This window comes from Amphibalanus amphitrite, unplaced genomic scaffold (assembly GCF_019059575.1).
Source record: "Amphibalanus amphitrite isolate SeventyFive unplaced genomic scaffold, NRLGWU_Aamphi_draft 000226F_arrow, whole genome shotgun sequence".
Classification (NCBI taxonomy): Eukaryota; Metazoa; Arthropoda; class Thecostraca; order Balanomorpha; family Balanidae; genus Amphibalanus; species Amphibalanus amphitrite.
In genome coordinates, this window is record NW_024881721.1 from 549,253 (window position 1) to 575,305 (window position 26,053).

Sequence of the window (26,053 nt, forward strand, 5' to 3'; positions counted from 1 at the left end):
TCCTGTCGATGATAAGATTGGGTCAGAGCTAACTTAGTCTTGTGAAATCAGTGCTACGACGACTGAACGGTAAATTACGTGGAACGCCAAGCGAACTACCTCGATCATTTTACTGCTAATTGACTTTGAGATCATCGCATCGAACGTATATCGTTTGTTTCGATCGACTAGATTGCTCCTTCTGAATTTTACAGTGATGCTCGTGAGCTAAATACAGGGTTTTCTTATTCGAACGTCACTAAAAGGCACCTAAAGCTTAGCAATGCCATCTCGAAATTCCCAGTTTTTTTGCATGGCAAGATAATTTACTACATTCGCAAGGTGCGTAACGGAATTGGTAGAAAAATAGCTTGCAATGAATTTATGAATGCATCTGATAATTTCAATCAAGTCATTTCCTTACCAGAGATAAGCGTCAGCAACTTCAATGGCCTTGGTCTGAGTGCACTTAGTTTATTTTACTCTCCCCAAATAGCGCAGGAAACGTAGTTGATTATACACTCAGTTGCACTTTCCACTTGTCTAGATATTACCAATCACGCCATTTAGCGTTAGCAGCACTGCGCACTGCGCAAGGTGGTGACTATTTATGAGACTCCAGTACGCTGCTTTGAGGGCAGCCTGCTCTGGACTGCGGTGACGCTCCGTTCCTCCTACGGCAGCGTTCCCGTGTCTTCTCTCGCAGTGTTCCCGTTCCCCTTGCGATGTGTTTCCGTTCCTCCACCTCCCTCTGCTGACACGGTACTCTGCGGCACGTGCTGGCTCTCTGAGCAGCTGACGTTTCCACCGTACTGGCAGCTGTGCCAAGACCGGATTATTGTGCAACAGTTAGTAAGGAAGTACTTAAACAATGGATGGACGCCGAATGCCGGGCATGCAGTTGGAATTATACACCACCGCTCTGCATCCGACTTTACGGTGGCTTTTGATGCCTCTGATAGCGTCATGACCTGAACTCTAATCCTATAGTCGGCGTTTCATGAAATACTATGAACACGCGGTGGAGGCATTTGCGCACGGTCGCTAGTTTTGCCTGTGATGTTTATTGTCCCTACGATCTGGCGATGATTTATGACGGTTTCGTTCGTTTTAATTGTATTTTTTTTAAGACGCATGTGGCTTTCCGTTTAAAGGAGAAAACATAAAACATAAATAATTTTTTACACTCGAAATTTAGCCAATCGTTGAGATTTAGACATTGTATGGGATATTCACATAAAACTATATACGTTGGCCAGACAAGTTACTGCTGATTTACTTGTCCCATTGTACGTATTGTACTTTCTTGGAAATCCTGCATGTTCAGTCCAAGCTGCTGTTCTCCAATGAAATGTTTATTCCTGACTGCTCTGCTTGGACGATTGCCTCAACGATACAGATAGAGCGTGCCGCCGTCGCGTCTTTTATTTGTGGCCTAATCAAATACTAAAAGCAACCAACTTCACCGCTATCAAGTAAGCACCTTTATTGCAAGGTCGACCTCCTTTTAGCTATCTCGCTGCCCTCTGAAGTGATGTCACACTGCCGTTGTTTACACTTGAGACGGGGAGCGTATCTCTAAGCCTGTTCCGTGATGCGTTGACAAGGTGCTTGTCATGGATATATTTTCATTACCGAGTCGATCACCCTGGTTACTCACTCTTTGAGTGGGTACGGTGACCGATGCTTACCTTGTCGAGTCGGGCGGCTTTGTCACTCGATATGAGCTCAGCGGCCTTCGAGATTGCGCTATGCGCACCGGCGCTGCTGTTGACGAGATTAATAGTGGAGCTTTGCGTCTAGGCCGCTGCGCACTGTCTGAAGCACGTGATTCACATGGCTCTCTCCCTGACATCACCCGGCTCTTGTAAATGTACCGGACCGTGGTACCACTATCCACAATCAGGTATCGACTGGGACGCCGAGGGGTTCCCATCGCGTGCTCCATGTGCTTGGCTATTTAGCCGCGTTTGGTACGCGGGAGGCTTAATCGCTAAAAAAGTTTATGTTGTTATTTCTGATGACGCTGAGAAAGCACGAATGAGTTCTACTCGTATAGGTATCTGGAAAACCTGATGTTCAATGTACATTTCACATACTCACTGCTATTGATGTAGGTGTTGCGATATCAACTCAGTGACCACGTCAAGGGGTATCACGATAGCTTTGTCAGCAGAAATCAATTTTAATTTAACTAACAAATGCTTAAATCCAAATTCTATTTTCAATGCCTAAATAAGAAGGCATACTATTTGTTTTTTGCTTTCTGACGCTTCCCATTGTTTTAGATGCTCGAACCTGGCGCAAATGTGCCTAAGCTGCACCATACCTACCATCTTTTCACTGCCTTGCCAGTTCCGCGGCCACCTTTTCTTTGAAGCCTCGACTGTCGGTGCTGGTGCAGTCAGTCCCCTGCCGGCCATGCCTTCCGTATCCCACCTCGCTGCCACGGCTTCGTCGTACCCCGCCTCTGTTACCGGTCGTACCCCCGCCTCTGCTGCCAGTGCCGTACCCCTGCCGCTGCTACCGGTGCCTTACCCCGCCCCTGCTGCTGGTCACGTACTCCCGCCTCTACCACCGGTGCCGTACCCATGCCTCTGCTACCGGTGCCGTACCCCTGCCTCTGCTACCGGTGCTGTACCCCTGCCGCCGCTACCGGTGCCGTACCCCGCCTCTGCTACCGGTGCCGGTTGACCCTGACCGTCCCAGGGTAGATAGAGAGGAGAGCGGGCGCGGCCGGCCGGCAGTCGGGGACGCTGCTGACGCGTGTCGCTGAGCCGGCGAAACCCAACACGACCGGCGCCCGGTCCATCCCGGCTCAGTCCGTCACTGGGCCACCGGGCTGATCCCGAGTCTCCCGGAGTCTGCCCTCTGTGCACCCTCCTGCCCCGTGGCCGACCTCAGGTGTCCCCGACACCGGCCCGGGCTCCGCCAGTTCCGTGCGGCAGAGCCGGGGCTGACGGGTTCCGGTGTATACCAGACGCTCGGCTGACTGCTCTGCAGCCGATGGTCAGCCGTGGATCACATCGCTCTACCGTTTTATTATTTTCTTTGTTTATTATTAGTATGTTATTTGTACTGGATGTATTTCCTGACAGTTATGAGTGGCTGCTATTTCTCTTACCAATTTTCATATTTGTTTTTATTTTTGGGCGTTATCGAACCCATCTCTGCGCTGCTCGAACCCAAACGCTCCATTCGTAATGTGCACCTTCCGTCTAGGTTGTAGTTATTGTGGTGAATCGCTCACGAAACGCCTTTTCATGTAGGAATGTGCCGAGGGTGCTGCGCTGTACCGGCCGATTCGCCGTGAGGTGTCCGTTTCACTGTATTCTGGGTCCTCCAGCGCCCTCCACTGGCATCCACAGTCTGCTGTACCGCCCACAAGGCTTTGGGGCGTCGGCGGCATAGTCTGCTCTTAGAGGTGCACAGTACCGTGGCTCGGGCTCGATGACCGATCTCTGCTGACCGAGATGACCGAGCTTCCGAGCTTAGAGTGCTCGGAGTTGACCACGCAGTCCTTGTCCCTGGCGCTGGCGCACTCTCGGTTTCGACCTTGATGAGCCGACAATAAATGCCAACCGATTCGGACGGGTAGTTAGGTCAGCAGCTGTCTCAATCCCTGAGCGTATTAAAGCCTTATTGCATAGTTCCGTGAATGCGCCGCATGCAAATGTCGAAAGTAGCTTGTATGAATGTGCACGATAAGAACATACATGATTATGAACGACCATATTGTGCAGCAATTCATCGTAACTGCAATCGTGAGCATCTTTGCTTACACGCTTGCTACTGTTGCTGTTTTCCTGTTCACGATTTGCTTTTGGGCGTCGGTATAAACACTAAACAGATGTCATGTCGCTTATGTTTGTAAAGTAAGCTTTGCCATTTGATAGTGGCACATCTTCAATGACATTTGATTAGAAAATCTTAAGAAATTGCAGTACTATTGACTCAGGGAGAGATAAGTAGTTAGTTTGATAGTGGCCACTTTTCAAAGCAATCTGTGCTTAGCGAAATTTTAGCCTTGTGCCTTGGGGCTCAGGCGAAACATTGTGCTCTTCACCATAAAGAAACGGCATGTTGGCTGTTGCAGTCATAAAAATACTGCTGTTCTGTTCACTGTTCAATCATGTGAATTAATGCCTACATTTTGCTGCTTACGTCTACTTCATACGGATAGTAACTAGACGGATTGAAAACTGGATAACGCTCAATCTCGTTAAGCTCTGCCCTTATGACTTTCAGCGAGAACTACTCGTAAGTGGTGGTATGCGCTTTGCAGCCGCTTTCGTTATGTCCAAATCGGACGACCGCATGCGTGCTTCATAGGCTACACGTGAAGCCGGAGCGAGTCGTTTTACCTGACCACATGTGACGTCATAATTCCATCTATATGACGTCAGATCAGGTGACATACCGTTGACGTGCGACGTCATCCGACGTCATGTAACATGCGACGGAGTGGCATTTAAGTGTCTTCTATCTACATTCACTGGGTAGTTCGCCAATGACCTCAATGATGACGACAAATGATTGTCCAGACATCAGGGGCACGGTGCAGTGGTTCGAACCTGCTCGTAATCGGCTATCATCGCCCCCTGGTTAACGGTACATTCGTTTGGATCATATGGTGATCGGAACATTGGAAGAATGGGACAGTGGACAGCTCTGGGGAACTTCATGCCGTGGGGTGTCGCGTGGGCGGCAGCTTGATGCCGGTCGGAGACGAGGCCTCCTGATGAAATGAGCGCACCGGAGCGAGGGACTCCCCTGGTGTGCCTGTCGGCGCATAAAATCATGTCTCGCGCGGCGACCGGTGCCGTCTGCCTCCAGTCTGCGGTTGGAGCTGAGGCCCCGGGCCCCGGAGGCGAGCTGAAGCTGACGAGAACAGTGGATTGCGCACTCTGGATTGTGGTCACAGTTCAGCGCTGTGATGTCACCCCCTTCTGCTTATGGAAAAACCGCAGTGCTGCTTTGATTTTCCGGAGTGCGTCCGCTTACATAAGTAAGGTTGAAAGATATCTTATTGGATTGATCATATCATCAACTGTGATGCTGATTGTTGATTGTATCTTTGCATGTAGTCAGTTGGCTGAGGGAGAAGAAAATTTGGAATCGTGATATGCCATTTCACTATCTTAAATCATCTTCAGACCACGGCTGTCGGGGATTTTGCCATTAATAGCTGCGAATTAAGTTATTGCATTTGTTTTTGGAATCAACCATGCACGATTTGGGAACTTGTAGCCAGATGGGTTCCCCAATAACTTGCTTACGAGCGCCAGTCACGACTGTCATATTTATCCGTACAGAAGTGTTGTTTCCTATTTGTCCACATATCTGTTCGCCTCTAGAAATTTTGTCGCCAATTAGAGCAGGTCTGAAGCTCTGCTTGACAGTGGCTCGGACCTGCAGGGCGCTCACCAGGACCGTCCTATAGCGGCCGCCGCGAGGTCTCACTGGCGGACCCAAGGCGTTGACCCCTCCGGCAGTCTCTGTCCAGCGCCGGCGACGAACAATGCGGGCTCGATGGACCGATGACACAACGGCGCCGGGTCAGCAGCCGTTTGTGCCGGGTCAATGGCCCAGGGTTGACCGCGGCAGACACCGACCCAGCTGGGTGCCCTGGGCTGGTGGTCGCTGGTCTCGCCCGGCCTCACGCCATCCCACACACTAGCGTGATTTGGGACTAACGGCCCGGAGGCGTGGTATTCCCTTTTTGAGTGATTCACCGCAGCCTGAGAGATGAATATCACTGTTTCCCGTTTGATCTTCGCCCAGCAGTTTCTAGAAACGTAGTTCGATTGTATCGCCAGCGATTTCTGTAACAGTTATGTTTTGTGACCTGGTCGACCCCTGACACGACTAAGTTGTCACATCGTTGCTAGTTTGCTGACGTTGGGGTTTGTTTCGTTCGTGACCCATGTGCCATCGTGATTATGCGTTCCCTGGAACGCTCACTCGTCTCGTGATTTTGCGCAATATCCGTGTCTTGCGAACTCGTTGCTTGGTCATGTAATAAGAGCAACAGCGAGAGGCAAGTGTTATTTAACAGAAATTGCACGATCACCGGGAAATTATCCACCTCAACTGGCGGCTCCCCTCCACGCAATGCGCTCTCTTTTCTGGGAAGTTCTGTTCTTTGAACACATCTCGCGCTCTGTATTTAACTCTGGACACTGCCTGGCTGGGTTCATCACACTGCCGGCCCGCTGGGTGTGACGAGTGCTACTGTGAGAACCTGCCCGGGGCCGAACGCCGTGCTGGGCGGCCCAGATAGAATGGACTGGAGTTATTTCTGCGGTGACGTGGTTTGCCATTAGATGGAAGCGTCACTTGTCTCATGCGTGACGTCACTAAGACTTACATGTGTCAGAACAATTACAGCTAAATAGGCGTCCAGAAATAGCTAGAACCGGACGGAGAGCCTACTCCCTTACGGATGTCTCCGTTTTCTAACGGCCAGCGATCGGACGCGGATTGAGCAGGTTAAGTGTGGCGCATCCAGGCCCGACTCTGGCCCGACACTGGCCCGTCCAAGAACAGACCCATCCACCTGCTGACCGTCTCGCCGCAGTCGGTTGCAATAGTCCTCTGCCCACTCGGGTTACCCAAAATGGACATTTCCCTCTCATATTGTGACTGAAAACAAATAGTCAAGAAGTGTAAGTGAAAGCTGCCTAGTGCCTAGGTTTAGGGCCGTTCATTTCATTCGTGCCATCACGCCGCTTCTCTTGGAAACCGGGTACTTTTTCTTTGAATGTCAGCTAATCTTAGTGTCAGTTTGTGAATGGCGCCATTTCGTCTTTTTTAATGCTTGGTTCATTGCAGGGTTGGAGTGCTTTGGAATATAGTGTCGGGTATTTTGCACATTGTAAGTCGTTTTATTTCATCAATCCGTAAGGCTGGGACGAACCAAACCACACAGTGGCTTCAAGCATAGTTAAACTAAACCTCAGCTGCCTGGCTATGTTGTTGGGCTAGATATGTAAGTACGTACGGCTTATCACACAATGTTGAAATTCCTTCCCGCCACGCACATTTTACGTCACTGGATTAGGATCACGTGCGTCATAATTGAGCGTTAAACGATTTAACGTCACTCGAATACGTAATGGATGCCCCTATCCCGGCGTATTACGTCCCACGATTAGATAACATGTTTTGATTTTAAAGCTTGTTAATCGCAAACTGGAAAAGTGTCCAGTTTGCGGTACTAGTAAAATACTGGTAGATGGTGGTGGCTGGTGGTGGGAATAATCTAAGAATAATGATCTAACTGTCCATTTGGCACCCCACCATATTTGTTCTTGCTTAACTATATTGTATAAATCGATCTGTTAATGCTCCTTCACCTGCCTACTATGATCTATGACTCCAAGCAATATATTTAATATTTATCCTCAGCACCTTGTGTAAGCCTTAAACCACGGCTTCATGGTTTACATAACATCCATACTGGGTGTTCTAGAACTTCCAGGCAACCTTTACCTGTTTCGCAGAAAGCCTAATCTCTAATGCTATCACATTTTTAGTTCTCGAATTAGTAAATCTCTTTCATTGTGACATTATGCGGTCGTTTGGTACTCGAGGTAGTTTTCCAGCCGTTCAGCCTGTCAATCGGGTTTGCCATGAATCCTGCGTGGTGTGGCGTGGCTTTGGTGACATCATGATGCGCCATGGTGACTGGACCGGCTTGGTGGCGCAGTTAGGGTCATCAGTCATGCGATTGATGCTGTCGGTCTGATCCTGTCTGTGTGTGACAGGTGCTTTGGGTCGGCGATCGGTCGGCGATCGGTCGGCCGGCGGTCTCGGCTCGGCCCCTGTGGCTGCACGCGGAGCACGGCCGGTCTGCCACCTCCCACACCCATTCATCGGCCTCCCCGACCGTCCTTTGTGCCGCCTTCTGTGAATGACAGCCGCCGGCAGCGGCACCGTTCGCGGAGAGCGCTGCGCGCCGCGCGCCGCTCTGTCTGGGGGCAGCGCGCCGGCCGCCGGCCACCTGCCAGTTTCCCCTTTCCCCGACCCCGGCCAGGCCAGGACAGGGGACTGCGACACACTCCAGTTTGAAAACGGTTCGGTTCTCCACCCTCGGCGGTGCTACCGGTCCGCCTAGTGTAGCGTCGCGTCGCCCCGCCACACCCGCGGTGTCGGCAACGACCGGTCTCTCTCCACAGGGGAAGTGCCTTGTACTCACGAGGCGCGGGCCGACCTTGCTTCCGATTGGCCGCTGGTGACGCGATGACCGTCCAATCAGCGCCGCCGTCGCCGGCGTCACGTCCAGACAGAATGCGTGCGTTCGCACCGGGTCCGCCGGTGGGTCGGGGTGCGCTCAGGTGTCACGTGCCCTTTCGACTCCGACTGCTGGGCCGGCAGAATACCAGCTGGATGACCCTGGGGAGTCGGCGGCGGCTACCGAGACGGCTTCCTGGTGGGCCGAGGTCGGGCCGGGGGCAGGCCAGGGTGAGCCGAGTCCCCGCCGCCGACCGCGGGCCGTCACAGGGGACCAGAGAGCCGGTCCGTGGGCGGCGCAGGACGATGACCTGCGAACGGACGTGAGAGCGGAACGAATGCCGGGTCAGGGCTTATGACGTAACCCGGTCGATGTAGGTTATCTGCCTGTTCTTTACTTCTCTGGATGTGGGACAATGTTCCCCGTTGTGACGCTGTGACCCTTCCCCGCCATTCGTGTAGTTTGTGAGGGAAGTGGAGTCAACAGCTGGGTGGATGAGCTCAGCCAGTAGATAGTGTCCCGGTAGGCGCTATTTAATGCCGTTTTCCCTCGTTCCCCAGTCAGCAGAGTGCGAAGGCTGCTGGGTCGGCCGCCAGTCACGGTTGGTGACTGTCTCCGGGAACCAAACGCCCACTCCCGTCTGGCATGTGGGCGCAGCCGTGTGGTCATCGGTCCATTGTTCTCACACGAACACCTCGATCGGTGCTGGCGCGAGGCGACCTTTTCCCTACCGGGTTGCACCTCGCGCAAATTGTTTACCTTTGTCGAAGCAATTACCAGCGGTGAGTAAAGCCGGTGATGTGGTCGCTGTAACAGGTGCGGCCGTCCCACGAGCGAGGCGCTCATTGGCTGCGGATGACGCCATGCTGGCTCACATCGTGTAACAGCATGTGTGCCTTTTTATCGCGAACATAATCGAACCGAATCGGGAATCAGTACCGTCTTTATTGGCTATAACCAGCAGTCAGCGATAGGAGGAAAGGAGCAGATTGTCACATTCTGAAAAGGTTTTATTTGAGATGTTTTCCTCCACGCTTATGAATGGCTAAGTCGTTCTGTCGATGACTTCATCCGTGTTGGACCGAGACGTCCGGACGCTCGTTACAACCACTTGCATTAGTGTCACAAGCAGAGGAAGGTTACGTGACAGAGTTTTTGCGTCTCTAACCTTATGTTGCACACCCTAGGTGATATTCTGGCGCTACAAGGCTATCTCAGTCAGCCTGGGGTGATACCGTCCTAAATATGGGACAAACCGCCATCTCGTCGTCCCTTCCAGGGCAAGGGAGCGAGACTTGATGAAACATGATCCCATCCGGTAGCACGGCACGCCCTTCGCCCGAGCTCGTTTTGAGCCCGTATGGGTTCCACCCGCCGGTATATTGGGGTGGTGCCGACACCTGCCTCATCCTAGGGCGGCTCCGAGGGTAGCCGATCTCATATTTTGTCTCGGTGTCTGCGTTTGGCTCAGCTCGTTGTACGGGCTCGGAGTGCCGCCTGACAACCCTGATCCCAGACAGATTACGTCTCTCGGGGGATGGTCGGCAAAAATTGTACTTATGCAATCCAGTTCCGTGTCAGTTTGTAAAACATCCGTTCCGTTTCTTGTAACCCTGAGGGGCTTTTTCCGTTCACTGTTACACTACTAAAACTGTTTCCGCTTCATGTTGCGTTGCTCTGACCGCTTGTACAAATATCATCAGACACATCATCGCACATCATCTGGGTTAGATACGATCTGACCCGTGTACATGTAGTGGTTAGATGCGTATCTTCCTACATACGAACAGCGATGTTACTTAATGTGTTCGTAACATACCAGCTGGCCTATTAAATGCTGTAGATCGTGAGGATTATGTGTTCTGCGTAGCTAATTCATAAGGTTCTTTAGGGCGACATGATCTGCAGGGGTCAAACCTCCTTCGACACAACCCCGTCGGTTTCCCACAACCAGCTCGACCCTGTCTTGCCCTGTTCAGCCCAAAACCTTGTCAGTTCCTCACCATCGGCTCGATCCTGCCCACTCACTCCTTTTCTGCTGCGTGTCCCGCGCCTCTGTGCCTCGTGTCGACTCTGCCCTCAGTGCTGCTGGTCTCCGGTCACACGTGTGCCGCGGCTCGTCAGGTAGCCCCGTGTCCGCCCACTCATTCAGACGGCACGAGTTTGTCGTCTTGCAAGTGTCTCGCGAACAGGTGCACGGTGCACCTGCGTAGGAGGCGATACCGTTCGCTGGGCCAACTGGCCGAGGGTAGAGGCGGGATGGAGGTTGAGACAGAGAGGTGGGGCGAAGGCGGGAACATAGGCGGGGCGAAACGGAAGAGGCAAAAGAGGTGGTGCGCGGCGCGTGACTGCTTCGAAAGCAACTCCGAATGAGGAGAGGCGGAACTGGCGTCGGGGCCACCGCCTGTTCCGCGTGGGGCTTTGTGCGTCCTTTTTACCGGTGCAGGCTCGGCGCTGGGTCGAAATGAGGCCGCCACCCGACACTCCCACCCCACCTCTGCTGCCGCTGTGACGCGGCGCCTTTTTGTGGCGTAGGGGAGTTTCGCTTCGGCTGACTGTGCGCCCTGCCTCACGCCCAACCGCGGCCGTGTGCGCGCGGCCGCCGCCGGGGGTTTGCGAGAACGCCACTCTGAGTAAGCCGTGTCAACGATCAGGTCACACACACGTCGCCGCCAGTGTGAGTTCAAAGGAGTGCCGCCGCCGCCTTTGCTGCTGCCGCTGCCCCCGAGGCACGGCAGAGCTGCTGTGAGGTCGGCAGGACGTCCGGCCGCCCGGCGCGGTGCACACTTCCCAGCTGCGGTACATGCATGCACGTCGGCCTGTCCTGCAGCAGGCAGCGGCTGGACCGGGCCCCTCGGACACAGCCTTGTCGTGATGCGTGACAGAGCGTCGGCTCACGCTGGCCTTGTGCCTGATGCTGCACCACGAGTACACACCATTCACCGTCCAGCCTGTGGTCACCGCGCGCCGTCACTGGCTCGTGTGAAGACAATCTGATTGGCCGGATTAATCGGTTCTTCAGTCGGCAAACATTCCTGCACAAAATAGACATGTCGGTGGCGGCTGGGAAGCATTTCAACAAAAATTCAAATGTTGAGCAGATGTTTCGATCTGATGCGATGGAGAGTGAAGAAATTTACAGGTTCATAGCAGTGCTTTTCGTTGATCTGGTAGACTAGGATTGATGCTTTCTTTTATGGAAGAGAGGCGACCAGCTCCGTTACTCTGCCTCTCCAAAGGTTCCCGGTCTTGTGATCCGTCCTTACCGCAGGTTTCCTCATGGTCAGATCATCGCACCGGCTGGGTTCCGACCTCAGTCGACCCGTGCCCCGCGCGTGGTCGGTCCCGTGCCGGGATCCCGTGCGCCGGTCAGTGGTTGCAGACCGATTGCGGTTGTCGCCAGCCCGCCCCTAGACCAGATAGAACCGCTGCAGGGGTCTGTGAGACTCGTGGCGTAAAAATTGGAACCAACTAACTCCTAGAGGGATTACAAATCCTAAACCGTGAGCCGAGTTGTGGGTTTAACGTATCGTGGTTGATGTAACGCGGTGCCAATACGTTCGGAGCAACAACCCCCGTTGTGGGCACTCCCTCGGCACGGTGAGGCCATCAAACGGCGAGCGTGCTCGGCTCGGAGGTAAATGGACCCGTCGATGGCGATACCGATAGAGCCGTCTTCCTCTCCACCGACCTCTGGATTACGTCACGGCCGTCATCGGCCCGCCGAGGCGTCAGCGAACGACCTCGGCTGTCACGAAACGCTGCCAAATGGGCCATCGACGAACAGGACAAACATGACAGGACGATTTCGAGTAGCATCCGCCTTGACACATTTTCAAATTCCGATATCGAACGAGCGTGATAGTGAGATGATTATCCTGCTGGCACGGCGACCTTTCCGCGTCAGTTGCGGCGCAGAATGTGCCTTCCATCCCGGAACCGGCAACTGCTCTCCGCTGATCCCTGACTGTGCATTTTCTTGGTCTTTTTTTTCTGTGGCGGCGCGGTCGAACGCACCCTGTGCCGGTTGTTAACACGTTCGTGCCGTGCCTCGGTCAGGGAGCGGCCCCGGTCCCGGAGCGGTGTGCTGGTCTCCGAGGGACGGATGCGCTCCGTCCGGTCCTTGTTTGACACCCGCGGCCGTTATACTCGACCGGGATTAGCGCCTGATGGCCGGAACTGCCGCCCGTGCCGTATCTGTCCACTGTCCCGTCTGTTCGTCGGCGCTGCATCTGTCCACTGGCGCTGCCTTTGTCCATCATATGCAGCGTCTGTCCACCGTCTGGCCCTAGCATTCTGGTCTGTCGACGACGTCCACCTACCATCAGTGGGCTGGCGGTGACAATCGTGCCTTCCATGCTGAAGCGTTTCATTAGTGCTCCGAATAAGCTGAGCCGTCTGTCCATTCTGCTCTGTCCACCGGCGCCGCCCTCCGCCGCCCGACTCAAGCTGACCCATGCGTGCCATGCCGCGCCATGCCGCTCCGCGCAGTCACGTAACAAGCTGACGTGAACTGCCCGCTGCCGAGACGAGTGTGATGTCACGGGGCGCCGTGAACGCCCGTGTGAAGGTCGCCAGAGCAGGCCGATTGGTGAGCGTGTGGAAAACAGCTCCAAGAAATTGCTGTGCCGGTACTCACGAAGCCTGTGGGCGGCGAGTGGTTGCGTTCCTCGGTCACCCCCGAGTGGTTCTTCCTTCACTCCACGTCACGCACTATGGCCCGGGTGTTTGGTCCGGCGGGCCAGCGCTCAAGTTGGCTGTCTTTTTGGGCCCGGTCTTGGATGCCAAAGCACGGAGGGTGAACGGCTGTTTCTGTTCCGCGGTCCCCGGTTTCCCGGAGATGGGCCCGGGAATCGACCGATCGGTGCGAATGACGGCGAGAATCGTGTCTCTCATGCTCAAACGTAACTCGAGCGTCCCATGGGTGCCATGAATAGGCCGAGGTGGGCGTATGGAGTCATAGACAGGTAAATGTGTGCCGGCTTCCACTTCTTTTGAATAGAACTAATATTTGAGTCTCTTCGGAATTATAATGTGGGTAACTGGATACATAAAACTGGATCACACACATTATCATCAGATATAGCAGTGTGGGAACGATGTGTCGCTATTTTTGCGCCGAGCTGGTTTGCCTGACGGAATGCCAGTTGAGGTCGCATTTGCGTCAAGTGTGTGGCCAGCCGTTGTGTTTTATTTACGCCCGACGTGGCGAGGCGGGTACATCACTGGCGTCGTCCAGTAATGGGAGCTACTTACGCTAAGCGACAGCAGCCGCGTCGTTTGCGTGGCTCACGCTATCCACTTATCAGCTCGTGCTATTCGCTTACTTCATGTTCCGTGTATGTAATGAGAAATGTTAGGTGCACTATTTTTTGCTGTTTCGTAACTACGCCGCTCACCATTTATTTGTGTTCATGTCTTAACATCAGATCAGATCAGAAGATACTGAGGACGTTGCGTCCCTGCTCCTTGCCATGCCCATTCACTCCAGTGCACCCTAGACTAGAAAGAGGCGAAAGAGACAGGTATCCGTCTTTTGGAATCCGTAAAAGGGATGCAATACTGTTTTACAATGCTATACAATGTAGTTTCACTTAGCCTAAGAAAATATAGTGAACGGCTAAGGCGCTAGAAAACTGCTTTAGAGCTAGTGAGAAATCAGTAATGTCAGATCCTTCATATATCTTTCTGTATGACGTAGGGATTTGAAGGTGTGGCTGGTTAATAACTGCGTTGTAATTCATCTCATATGGGGAGAGGGGGGGGGGGCTGGAAAAATATAATTTTTGTATGTTAAGCATGAGAAGTAAATAAAAGTACTGGGATTTAGTTACCTTTGCCGTAGATATTTGGTGCCAACGGTTTCGAGATATTTGCGTCCGCCGCCAACACGCAATTTTGTTTTGTTTGTGCAGTGCAGCAATGTAAACAAGGGCACCCGAGTTTTTTTCTGCACCTCCCTTGCACTCGCACTTAGAGGCCATGACATTTGCGGACGGCCCCGCAAAACTCGACATGGTATGACCTCTAAGTCGGAAAGGCTAATTTACCTGCACCATTTTGATAATAGCACAAACATGTTTTTAAACAATTGGAGTTTTCAAAGGGAAAGGACGCGGTGTATTTATTTGTTTTTGATCTGTAACTATGTTCGTGATTAGGTAATAGGTAGGTCAATTTTCATAGAAGCCTCACTGACGGACGTCATGGGTTAACTTAACATAATTACAAAGTACAAAACAAATGAAGCCTATAGCCATATCAGCGGCAGATATGCGACTAAAAATGCTGTAAATCTCGGAACACTCTAAAGGCTTTGCCTGCCTGGGACTCCATCGGTGCGCGATCTTTCCGCTAAGAGGCGCCTCATTAGCCGCCTTGCCTCGCCGTGCGAACGGCCGTCGAGCGACCTGGTGGCAGCAGCAGTCGGGCGTGAGCCGGTGCACCGTTCTCATAGACATCCTGTGGGCACTGCTCCATGACATTGGATTTTTAACACCTCATCGTTTTTAGACGAGCAACTAAGAGGAAAGATAATCGTCCTTGGATGCGGTGCATTTGTGTTGCGTTGGATTACATTGGAGTGGATAAATGGTATTTTTGGTAAATGTCAATTTCTTTTGACTTTCCCTTTCAAAAAAGCCTATTTTGTAGCGTCGGTTACACCTACAGTTGTTCTAATATGGATTCACTTATATGACAATTGGAATGTCATGCTTAGAGTATTTCTCCCGTAAATACGTTTAAGCCAACATGCCAGCTGCGATATTTACTCTAATGCCCAAATGACGTAAGTTTGCCGCCACGCGCAGCCTGTTACAGCACGGGCGGCGTCTGTCGCGGCTTTGCGGCGAGCTGCGAGCCGGAAGGCAGGGGAGATCCTCGCTCCGGTGTCCGGCTAGTTGTGACAGAGAGCCGCACGGCGACTGGCGCCGCTTCTCGGGACGCTTACGGTGGCTCTCTGATCCCAACACGTCACCCGTCCTGCGTGCTTACGGCATCGCCCGTCTTTGGTGTAGTTTTATTCTTCAGATGCAACAGCGCGTCGCCGACGGTTTTATCTCAGGTTCCAGTGGCGGAAGCGGTGCTGACGAGAAGAGCTGTTTAGTCCCGCGTGCCAACACATCTGATTGGTCATGTATTAGTGACGCTTTCTTTCTGACCCTGTGGTATAAACGAATGTCCGCTGCAATTTAACGGGCAGGCAGTTATGACGTTCTCCCGTGATATTGCGTCATTTGAACCGTTTTTTAGTTGTTCTACATTTCAAGAAGTCACCGTCTTGATGCTCTTCCGTTTCCGTTGCTTTTGCTGTGAAGCATGTAGAACTTTGTTAAGTTGTCGTTCATCTCTTGTTTTATAACATTTACGTAGAAGGTAGGTTGTATTGTCCTGGACGTCCCGTGCTTCGACATAAGTCGGCAACCCGCTGACGGCTCGAAAGAGTAGGGCCTTAGTATGTAACGGGAGTTCCTAAATAAACAGTCGAATTATTTTTGCCGCTAGTGGCGTCACTAACAAAATCACAACAATAAAATTGCACGTGATGATAGCACGTGCAATGCCATTTTATTTCATACCAAAATCAATCACTTTCTATCATGCAGCCGTATAGTACAGACATAAAAACAAAAATAGTACATTTCTATTTTGAGACAAAGTCAATCGTTGCAACACAACGTAAGCTACGCCGACACTTAAAAAGGACCCAAGTGCCATCAAGAACCGTCATTTTAAGTATAGTTGAGAAGTTTTTGGCAAGAGGTAGTGTGGAGAACGTAAAAAAAGGGTAAATGTGGCCGAAAAAGAACCAAGAGGACGCCTCTAAACGCCCAAAGGGCACGAGAAGCCCGCCAGAGGAGCCCACAAAAGTCGCTCAGACGGCTGGGCCAGGAACAGGGCTGTAGCAAAACCACCGCTCACCGTTCGGCCAGAAACGACATTCAGCTGTTCCCGTATAAGGTCTCCGTTCACCAAGCACTGTCGAAAGTCGACAAACAGTCACGGCTTCTTTACAGCGGCTGGTTTTTGAGAAATTGCGAGCAGGACAATGAGTTCCTTCACCGAATCTGGTTCAGCGACGAGGCCCATTTTCATATGGATGACCGCGTGAACTCCCAGAATTTTCGATTCTGGTCGACGGAGCCACCCGATTTGGTCGCGGAAGCCCCTCTGCACAGTGTGAAGTGCACAGCCTGGTGTGCAATGAGCAGCAGTGGCATCATCGGACCTTTCTGGTTTGGGAACGACGCTGGGGAGTCTGTCACCGTCAACGCTCTGCGCTACCAGCAAGTCCTAGCCAAGTTCTAGACTGCGCTGAACAGGCGACTGGGTGGAGACAGGCAGCTGATGGACCAACAATGGTTCCAACAAGACGGAGCCTCGGCGCACACGGCCGTTGCGACTCGAGAATGGCTGCGGAACCGATTCGGTGCGCGGATTATCTCCCGCAGAGAGGTGCGGACCTGGCCCCCACACTCTTCGGATCTGACCCCACTTGACTTCTTTCTCTGGGGTCACCTGAAGTCACAGGTCTACAAAAGCAACCCCAGAACCATAGATGACCTCAAGAGGGCCGTGTCGTCCGCGGTGCGCCGAGTGTGGCCGGAGATCTGCCGGGCTGCGGTGGAGTCCGCTCGGCGACGCGCAGAGCTGTGTGTGGAGCGAGAGGGGGCTCATCTGGAACATGTCCTCTGTGGCCGCAAATGAAAAGACAGCAAAAAGAAGATGGTATCACGTGAAATGGCATCGACTATTGTGTATGTTAGAAAGTGATTCGTTTTTGTCATGCCTTCCATGCTGATAATATACAGCTTTTAAATTCGACTGTTTATTTAGGAACTCCCGGTATTCAGTGTAGCCGCAATCCCGATAAAACAATCAGTGGAGTAAGCCATGGTTTCAGGCAATCCTCTTACAATTTCGGCCGAATTAAAGCATTCGCCCCATATCAGCTTTCCCAACAAATTATATCCGGATATGGGCCTCTGTGACATCATGAAGTGGTTTCGTATAATCGGCTTTTGCTGGCGCTGTTTTAACCCAAATAGCGTCATTTTTCCTAGAATCAGCCCCGAAACAGTCTGAGCACGTCAAGTTGAGCTCGATGCCGTGGTGTGATCGTGTGAACCAGACGAGACGGTTCTGGGAATAAATTCGGTTCTGAGGAGCCGGCTTGTCCGGTCCGATCATGTAGATTATTAATGTGAAATGTTATTACAGGCGCTTAGCTCACGTAGCTGACTTTGAATTGCTTTAGATCAAAATATCTTGCAGTTACGTCATCCCGTTCTTGTACCTACTGCAATATTTATTTTCAATATGAATTTGACTTGATAAAGTGTGCGCTGCACACAAATTGTTCTAAGAGCGCATCCGTCTTGTGTCACATGTTAACCCGGCAGTTGCTGGGGTATTTCGCCACCCACCGTTTGCTGGGGGGGGGGGGCGTTAAACGCCCCCAGCCGATAACTCGAGAACCAATAGGCGCAGCGAAACGCACGAGGCGGCAAACGAAAGAACGCGACGAAACGCTTCAGATGAGTACTTTAAAGTTGAATTTTGAGGTCACAGGTCGGGTCAAGGTCAGGTCAAACACCTGAAATCGGGCTTTCAGTAGCATGGACTTCAGGACTTCGCAATGGGCGCCTCTCGTCATAAACTCTGTCAAAACGGTGCACAATCCATCATATAAGGCCTACAAGAGTGTCAGCTCCATATAGGGGTCAGTCAAGCATAGGTCAGGGTCAAGGTCAGGTCAACCGGGCAGGCACATATCCCCGAAAATCAAAACTGATATTTGCAGCCTGTGACACATGTTTTATGGGTAATTTGGGGCGTAGAACACGATGGTGGCATTCATTTTATCATATGTGTACGTGTTTGGCTAAAAAGTTCAATTTAAGAAATACATGTAGGGGAAAGTGGGGTAAGACGGGCACCTTAACTTTGGAGCCATTTTTCGGCCGGTTAGAAACATCATAGAAACGGGAAACTGAGTGAAAACCTTTTACAGACATTTTACTTCCATTTGCCAGAAGATGAGACTTAGACCTGACTCAACAAATAAACTGCAGCTATTTTTGCAAAACCTTGTAAAAACCCATCTTACCCCACTCCATGGGGTAAGACGGTCACATGGGTAGGGCAAGACGGCCAGCTTCTTTCACCGACCAGCACAGCTCGCAGCAAATGCCCGAGATTAGCCGCATTGATACAGTCGCTCGTTGGTCTCAAGTGCTTCGGAAATGGCAGTATACGAGATTCGTGCAGAAGGCGTATACTCGTATATAGGCCCTAGTTCAGAAGCCATGTAGAGCCGTTTTTCACATTCATTATTCGAGAATAAACTGTGCCGAAGGAATATTGCTAACATGTCTGTGAGTATCGGAATCGAACATATTCTTATCAGAAATGCTTCTTTTTTCCTACAGCAACAAAAATATTTTTACCATTACAGACCCATCGGATTCATAGTTGCCCGTCTTACCCCAAACTCAATGTCAGAAGTTCAGCACGATTTTTCTCTGTGGACAATTTGATGCAGACAAAGCAAATCCGCGGTGAATGAACACTGGAGGCATATGAGTGTGCCACAAGTGATTGCCAGTTTTTAACTCTATAGTGCTGCACACAAAAGCTTGCACAATACATTATGAATGTTTTCAATGAAATGAGTGTTTTAAAGAAATCAAAATAAAAGATTATTGACCGAACACAAATTCACCAGACTTCAATGGCGGTGTGTAGTGGGAAAGGCTATTCTGGTCCTAATTTTTCTCGCTCGTAGCGCTATTGGTTTGGTCTGCAGAGGGGGTGCCCGTCTTACCTACCTTGACCGTCTTACCCCACTTTCCCCTATCATGGTCGTGAAGTAGTCACGAGAAATTGCCAAGATTCAGTTCAAGATTTTGGAAAATGCGGAACGATAATCAATAATCGAAGATAGCCATTTGATTGTTCATGGTATTGGCAGTCTAATGGCGTTTACGGCTTGTCTGTATGTCTATTCTGTGATTTTATATGATTTTTTGAACATATGCCGTTTTTGGTCGAAATCTCAGAAATCATGACGTCACTAAAATCTCGATATATCAAAAATTTTCCGACCGATTTTTTTGAAAGTTTGGCACAATAAACTTCAATCAATTCCCTGCAGGTACCCAAAATTTGGCGCGCCTGCGGCGCGCCGTTTTTATACTATGGCCCGGCGAAAAAAGTGGGGGCGTTTAACGCCCCCCCCCCCCAGCAACTCGCGGGTTAAGTCATCTAGCAGTTTTTTTTTGCTTGATGTGAAATTTCCTAGGTCAGGTGGATGTTAGGCTAGGTCGGCTTAGGTTAGGCCAAGTCCCATATTTTTTAATCCATCTCTAGAGTTCGTTCACTTAGAGAATCATCATTTCCAGATTTTGACTGGCGCATCCCGGTAAGAATGGATAATAAATAGGTCTGATGTTGAATGATGTTTATGTGGTGTTGGTGTCTGTTTTTAATAGACTCAATGGCAAGCGGCAAGACAGTGCTCTGATCTCAGAGAGTGGTATGCGGCACAGCTTTTAACCTGTCCTCCGCCTACTACATAGAAGTGCATCAACTTTCTGAATACTTTCTCACATTGAATTACTATATGCTCGCTGATTTACTTACGCAATACAGGAAATCTTCCTGTATCATTTTTGAACCTTCATACGACCTGTTACATCCCCAACTCTGAAGATAGTATTTTATTCAACCTTATCACTAGGCCAGTTTAAACCAACCTACTTAATACGCATGTGGGAATATGATGTTAGACACGATCAAATGGTTTCTTCCGGTCGATGGTAACCGATTGTCTCTTATAATGTCACTCTTCCTGGAACGGCTAGCGAAGCTGGTTGAGGGCGTGATGCAACGCTTAGGTACCAGCGTTTAGGTGGGCCAGCGATTACAGCGAACATTTTCGTTATCTGAGAAACCATCCGTCCTCGGCCTGGTCCAGTAGGTAGATCGAGGACGGAAAATCACTTTATGTAAGCTGTCTACCTGATTGGTGCCCTTGAACTGTAAGGAGGTTGCACTTCCAAGCCGCCTGGCCGCACGGCCTCCTTCGGCTCCGTACGATGTGATCGGCAGGGATGGCCAGTGAACGGGCCTGCCACAATGAATCTGTGACAGAGATCAGCTCCACTCACTGTGACCTACTACTTCAATCGACAGTCTCCTAGCTCCAGATGAGAGATCTTCGCGTGTTTCCGGGCGAATTCTCTACCGAGCTTCGTTATCCCCGTCTTTGATACGGCCTCTATTCCGTTGATTCCGTTGATTGTTCCGTTGATTGCGGTAGTGTAATGCATCCTTACGATCGCTGCCTCTGTACCTCGTCTTCTCGCTTCATCCTTTGGTCTTGTCACCATCTATCGCTTCATCCTTTGGTCTTGTCACCATCTATCGCTTCATCCTTTGGCCTTGTGACAATCTATTCCTTCATCCTTTGGCCCTGTCACCACTGAGATAAGACACCACAACCTCCGCTGTGAAAATATAGCAGAGCGCATCGGAAACGATTGTGCGCCCAGCAAGCCTGAAAGTCTGTCGCAGACTGTCGGTATAGGTGACATCAGGGCTGGCGAGCCGGGGGGTCGCCGGCTCACACGCTGACGCCAAGACACCGCTCCAGTCGCGTCGTGGGCGGTCGCGCGCATTGTTTCTCGGCTGCTGGACCCCCCAGGATCGGTCAGTCACAGTCACAGTCCGTGTCACAGGCGACACGTCACGGGTCACAGTGACCGTCCCGAGCCACGCACTTCGAGTCAGCGAGACTTGGGATGAGTGAGTCGGATTGTCCTCCGTCCAGGAACGCTGGCGACGGGAAAGACACGGGCCCCTCAGCAACCTGTGGGCGCGGTCATGTGCTCATGTGTGCATATGATATTTATTATTTGATGAGATGGCATCTATGGACGGCGCTACCTTTCATTTTAACTTCTATCGTACGAGGTAATCTCTACGTCAAGCACTGTTCTTTTGTCCGCCTCGGCCGAGCTGCGGCGGCTTTGTTGTGACCTACCTGCACGGCCTTCTGTATGGGCCAGTCTCGGGAACCGTCGGTCGCTCCCCGTCGGGCCCGGCTCAGGAAACTCTCACGGCGGCTTCCTCTCGAGTGACCTCAGCCGGTCACCGTCGTGGCGCCGAGTAAATATTCCTCGGCCGGCCACCGCTACTATAATTACTATGAGCAGGAAGGCTGGCGGTTGATAACGGCACCCCGCTGCAGTCATAGACAGCGTTACCAGTACGGCTGAGGCCACGGTGACACAATGCGGCCGGGGGAACTATGTCAGGAGTCCTTAGACACGACCTTTGTGACTATTTTTAGCTGCGTTCTGTTGACGGTGATGATGATTTTCGTCAGAGGAAGGCGACGTGAAATGTGGACGATCGTAGTCATGATCGTTGTCAGCTCTGTGGTCAGTGGTCATGAGACAAAGATGTATGACTTACGAGACTTTAAAACGCCCAGGGTCAGTTGTCTCTCATGAAAGATATCTCACATCTGCACTTTGTTGACTATTTTGTTGACAATGGTAGCGATTCGCATCGGGAGGGGAACCTTCCGGCCACCGGACGAAGGAAATTTGGTGGCCCGCCTTCTCTCCTTTGCCGGCATAGGTGGCGAGCAGGTGACCCCAGCAACTTATTTCGGCAGTGCCGAATATGATTGGCGCCTATGTCAAATGCTACAATGGACAGAAAAGCCGATACCTGAGTAGCGGCCTACCCGCTCGATCTGAGATTCGGCGCCCGCCATGGGAAAACTACTGAAGGCGATGCTGCGATAGCGCTACTATTTTACAATGAAATCTCGAATAAATCTTGAATGGCTTCTAGTTTCCCTATTAACAATGATCAAAAATAGTATCTTCTATCTGTTTTGTGATATCGTTTGTTAGCTTCGCAAGTCTCACACAAGCTAAACAAATTAAACGAAAACGCATAACCGGGTAAAAGTGAGCACACAATAGTGGTCGACTTTGTGAAATCAGCAATCATGTTTTGGTCGGTTCGTGGGTTTATCGTTGCACCGATAATGCCCACCCTGAGAACGTTGCGGCTTATGTGAACCTACACCAGTTCGTTTTGCGGTGTTCACGTCACGGTAGCTCCGAGTTACAAAACTCACCGATCGCTACCTCAAGCGGCGGGCGTTTCCGAACTGTGGAGGGTTCAACTTCACAACAAATCACGGGTCGACGCGGCCGGCCGCGGCTACACCGCTGATCCCGGCTTTTGACCACTACCGTAGGGCGTAGTCGGCTCGAGCAAGACACGCGAACCGACTGCGGCTGCGGGCGGACAGACCTGCGGCTTTGATCATGCTCGCAGCACGTGGAAGTGTCAGTGGCTCGACTCTCTGTTCTTAAAACTTGGGGGCATTGATAACGTGTTCGAAGCTGTTATGTTATGTAATGGTCAACTGGTCAGGTGGGAAATGCGTAACATGTGCATGATTGATAATAAGGCCTCGAATAACTTGTTCGGTTCACCCACAAACTTATTTCTTGCAACCTTTGCACGCCTCGGCACGCGGGTTTTAAGACATGGAGAAATGCGAGTAGTCCGTTGCAGGCGCATTCTGCAAGAGCCATGTCGTCATAGATTTTAAGAATGATTCGAACTAGCTCCCATTGATACGTGTATGTATTCAGCATAATTCAGTTTGAATGGAAATTTCAGTGGTATTTATCACTCCACGCTAGGCTTCTTTCACGGTTTGCCAAACCGTAATTAGACGCGAATCTTGGCGCAGGTTTATTATCACGGTTAGTCAGATATTTCAGAGTGGTTAGTTTAACCTCGAGAGACTCGAGCAGGTCAACAAATAGCACACCGGATGTTAGAATGGGTCTGGCAACTGAATTGAGCCTCCACTCGGATAAAGTTCGATGACGCCTCGCCCGGCTTTATGCATCATTCTGCTCTGGTGCCCTGTTGAGATCATTATACCACCTAATTGACAGTCGTGATGTCAGACGTAGTCAACAGCGTGACACTTAGCTCTGAACTTTCCTTCACACGTTGATTGAATTGGTCAGAGCGGCCAGCGGGTTGTCCATCTATTTAGGGAGGGACTTGTCAGATCTAATACACTCGGCTAGTCGTGGTACCGTATCATGGAACACGGGATGTTCGATACTGGAACGTTCATCATAACGTCATCATTAGGCATCCACTATGATCATCAGAAGATCGCGGACTGGCGGGTTAGGGCAGATGACTGACCAGCTTGTCCACTAGTTCAACCTCTATCCGCATCGGACGATGGCCCGCCGATACCAGTCACACAATGAATCAATCCACCGTGATCTGGTCATGGTTCGGTGGTCGAACGCTGCCCCTCTGAGTCTTGATAACGTCTCTGGCTCCACCCAATGCAGCCAAGCGTGGCCGCTGATTAGAACGAAACCGCCTGAACAATACCAGCTAAGCTCTGTTAACGCGCCTGGCCTGATGACGTCACGATCGGTGCTGTTTCACCACCACGCGCTACCGACCGCCCACTCGCCCCATGCTGTCTGAGTGCCAAATTGCGTCGTTTTGCCATGCGCCTGCTTCTAGCCGGGACCCGCTCAGGTGGCATAACCCCCAGTAACGACCGGTAGTGACGTCACAGAGTCTGGTCTCGTTGCGTCGCATTTGTCCCTCCCCCATCAGTCAGCCAGAGATTGGTATCTCATACGGAATCGGGCCATGGCTAAATCGGCACGCACGTATGGCTGACGTAACATCGGCACTTTGTGAGTCGTTTTAGTGCCGAGTCCAGACTCTGTGTAAGCTGCGTGAAGCTTACTTAAAACCATGGCGTTTTTTGTGACTGTGTCGTGATGGCTTCCGCTGGTGTTCTGTCAGTCTTTTGATGTGTGACGTCACGCTTCTTTGACAGATGCGGCGGCGGTGCAGCTGACGATTGGCCGGCCCGGTCGTCTCCGCCGTATGACGTCATTTTGACGTCATGGGTTCCGAGCGGGCCGGCTGGGCACCAACGATGCGGTGAGTACCTGCTTGCCGCTGTTATCAGTGCTTTCCCTTTCTCGCTGTGAAAGTTCTAGTGTTTTGTCATACCCACTTTTTGGTTTTGTTCAAAAATATCTGGAACGTTAACGAAATGTCACTACATCACAACAACCACAGTCCCCACTGCTCTTCTGTCCCAGAATGTGGGCTGTGATGTCTTTGTGCTTGTGATGTGCCACTTTTAGCGTCCCAAGTCCCATTTCGTCATCCGTGGTCTTTGTGATGATAAAAACTAGCCACTCCAGTAGGGGTGCATAGTGGGCGAAGTGCCAGCGGGGGAGTCTCCCGACTCCCCGTCCGTCTCCCCACCTCCCCTGCTCCCCTTTAGCTCCATGGGGACCACAGCCCACACGAGCTCAAACGGAAATGCCGGCTATGCGGGGCTCCCTCCGCCGCTGGGTCAAATTCTGGGAAACGCCCTCAGTGGCCCGATGTTTCGTCCCACTTCGCCGAGACTGTAGTAATTCTAGGTTCTTCTGGCTAATGGGATCTCACGTTGTATAAGGGATGTGGATAAGAGGGGAATTATCTCAGAAATCTTGTGACATAATGGTTAAAGTAGTAAATTGATTCTACGAACAGCGAATCAGGTACACAAATCAGGCATCTGGCGATCAGAAGTTCCTTGATCTAGGATTCCTGAAGAGCTTTAGCAGATCATTGTTCTACGTTGTCTATCACCCACATCACTTATCGCCCTAGTTTAAAAGTGTCTCCGTGGGAGTTGGCGGGTATGTCGGATTTTGTCTGTCTCGTCCCATGTGTGGGTGTGACTGGGTGACTGGATTTGTATCGAAGTGCAGGGAGGTTCGTGCGCTGCTCGCACAGACGACTGTCCCAGAATTTCGGTCAGCCCACGCCTGCCGGCCCCCCAATCCAGGGTCAGCCGGCCACGCTTCTGAGAACGACCGGGTGGTCCGATCCGATGGTTTTTGTTTGTTTCTGCGAGCTACGAGAACGAGCTGCTGAGAGTATTACTGGGTAATTAGAGGGACTTTTTGCCATTTTTTTATGACTGTGTTACATGTGTCTGGGATTGCTGAGCAAGCATCAGATCATTTTGTTTCGGATGGACATGAGGTATGTGCAGTTTACATTATACGATAACAGTAAGAAGCGTGGGCAGCGTTTCAATGTTTTATATTCGACGTGCACGAATATCTGCAACACAAAAGGACAAAACATTGGTCAGGAACATGTCGCTCATCCCCTGTGAAATGCGAATCGGTCGACTTCGAGGAAAAGTAAACTAGGTGACCTGTTACCGACTGTTGTTACTAACGTGTTTTTTAATTTGGTTGCTAACCAGTTCGGTATTGTTCGATGATAACGTGGCACTTAACTCACACTCTAGGCCCATAAAATGCACTAAACACTATAGCCGGTTACACGGGTGTTTCTCAGGCAGCTTTCGCGACAGATATGCTGTTTAATCCAGTTGGATCGATTTACATTTAAGTTTGTTATGCTAGATGAAACATTTTATAGTAGTTGGTCGATGTGACAATGACGTGTAGAAAATGATATATGTATACATATGTATGTAGCCTTCACATTCCATCTAATGGAACATATCAAGCATCTATCATCATACAGCTTCACAAACCAAAGGGGTCTAGTCCACACATCGTTTCTGATTTACTTGATATCAGTAACTTGTTAGACGAAACATCATTAGGCAGCTGGCAGTCAACTTTTTGCTGTGCTGTGTCTGCGATAACATTTTGATGTAGCCCGTCCACTGTCATTTACCAGGGCATTTACGAGCTGACACCAGCACAGGTT

The 26,053-nt window shown here is 51.0% G+C and overlaps 1 protein-coding gene across 2 annotated transcripts in view; it reads left to right on the forward strand.

Moving 5' to 3' along the window:
- Positions 1-26,053, forward strand: part of LOC122385648 — a 145,755-nt gene that overhangs the window by 28,704 nt on the left and 90,998 nt on the right. For both annotated transcript variants that reach the window (XM_043374062.1, XM_043374058.1), the window contains exon 2: positions 24,138-24,244. Coding sequence is in view for 1 of the 2 variants with exons in the window: in XM_043374058.1 (XP_043229993.1) it covers positions 24,207-24,244 (38 nt within the window). In the remaining variant the exon portion in view is untranslated. The remainder of the gene's footprint in view (positions 1-24,137; positions 24,245-26,053) is intronic.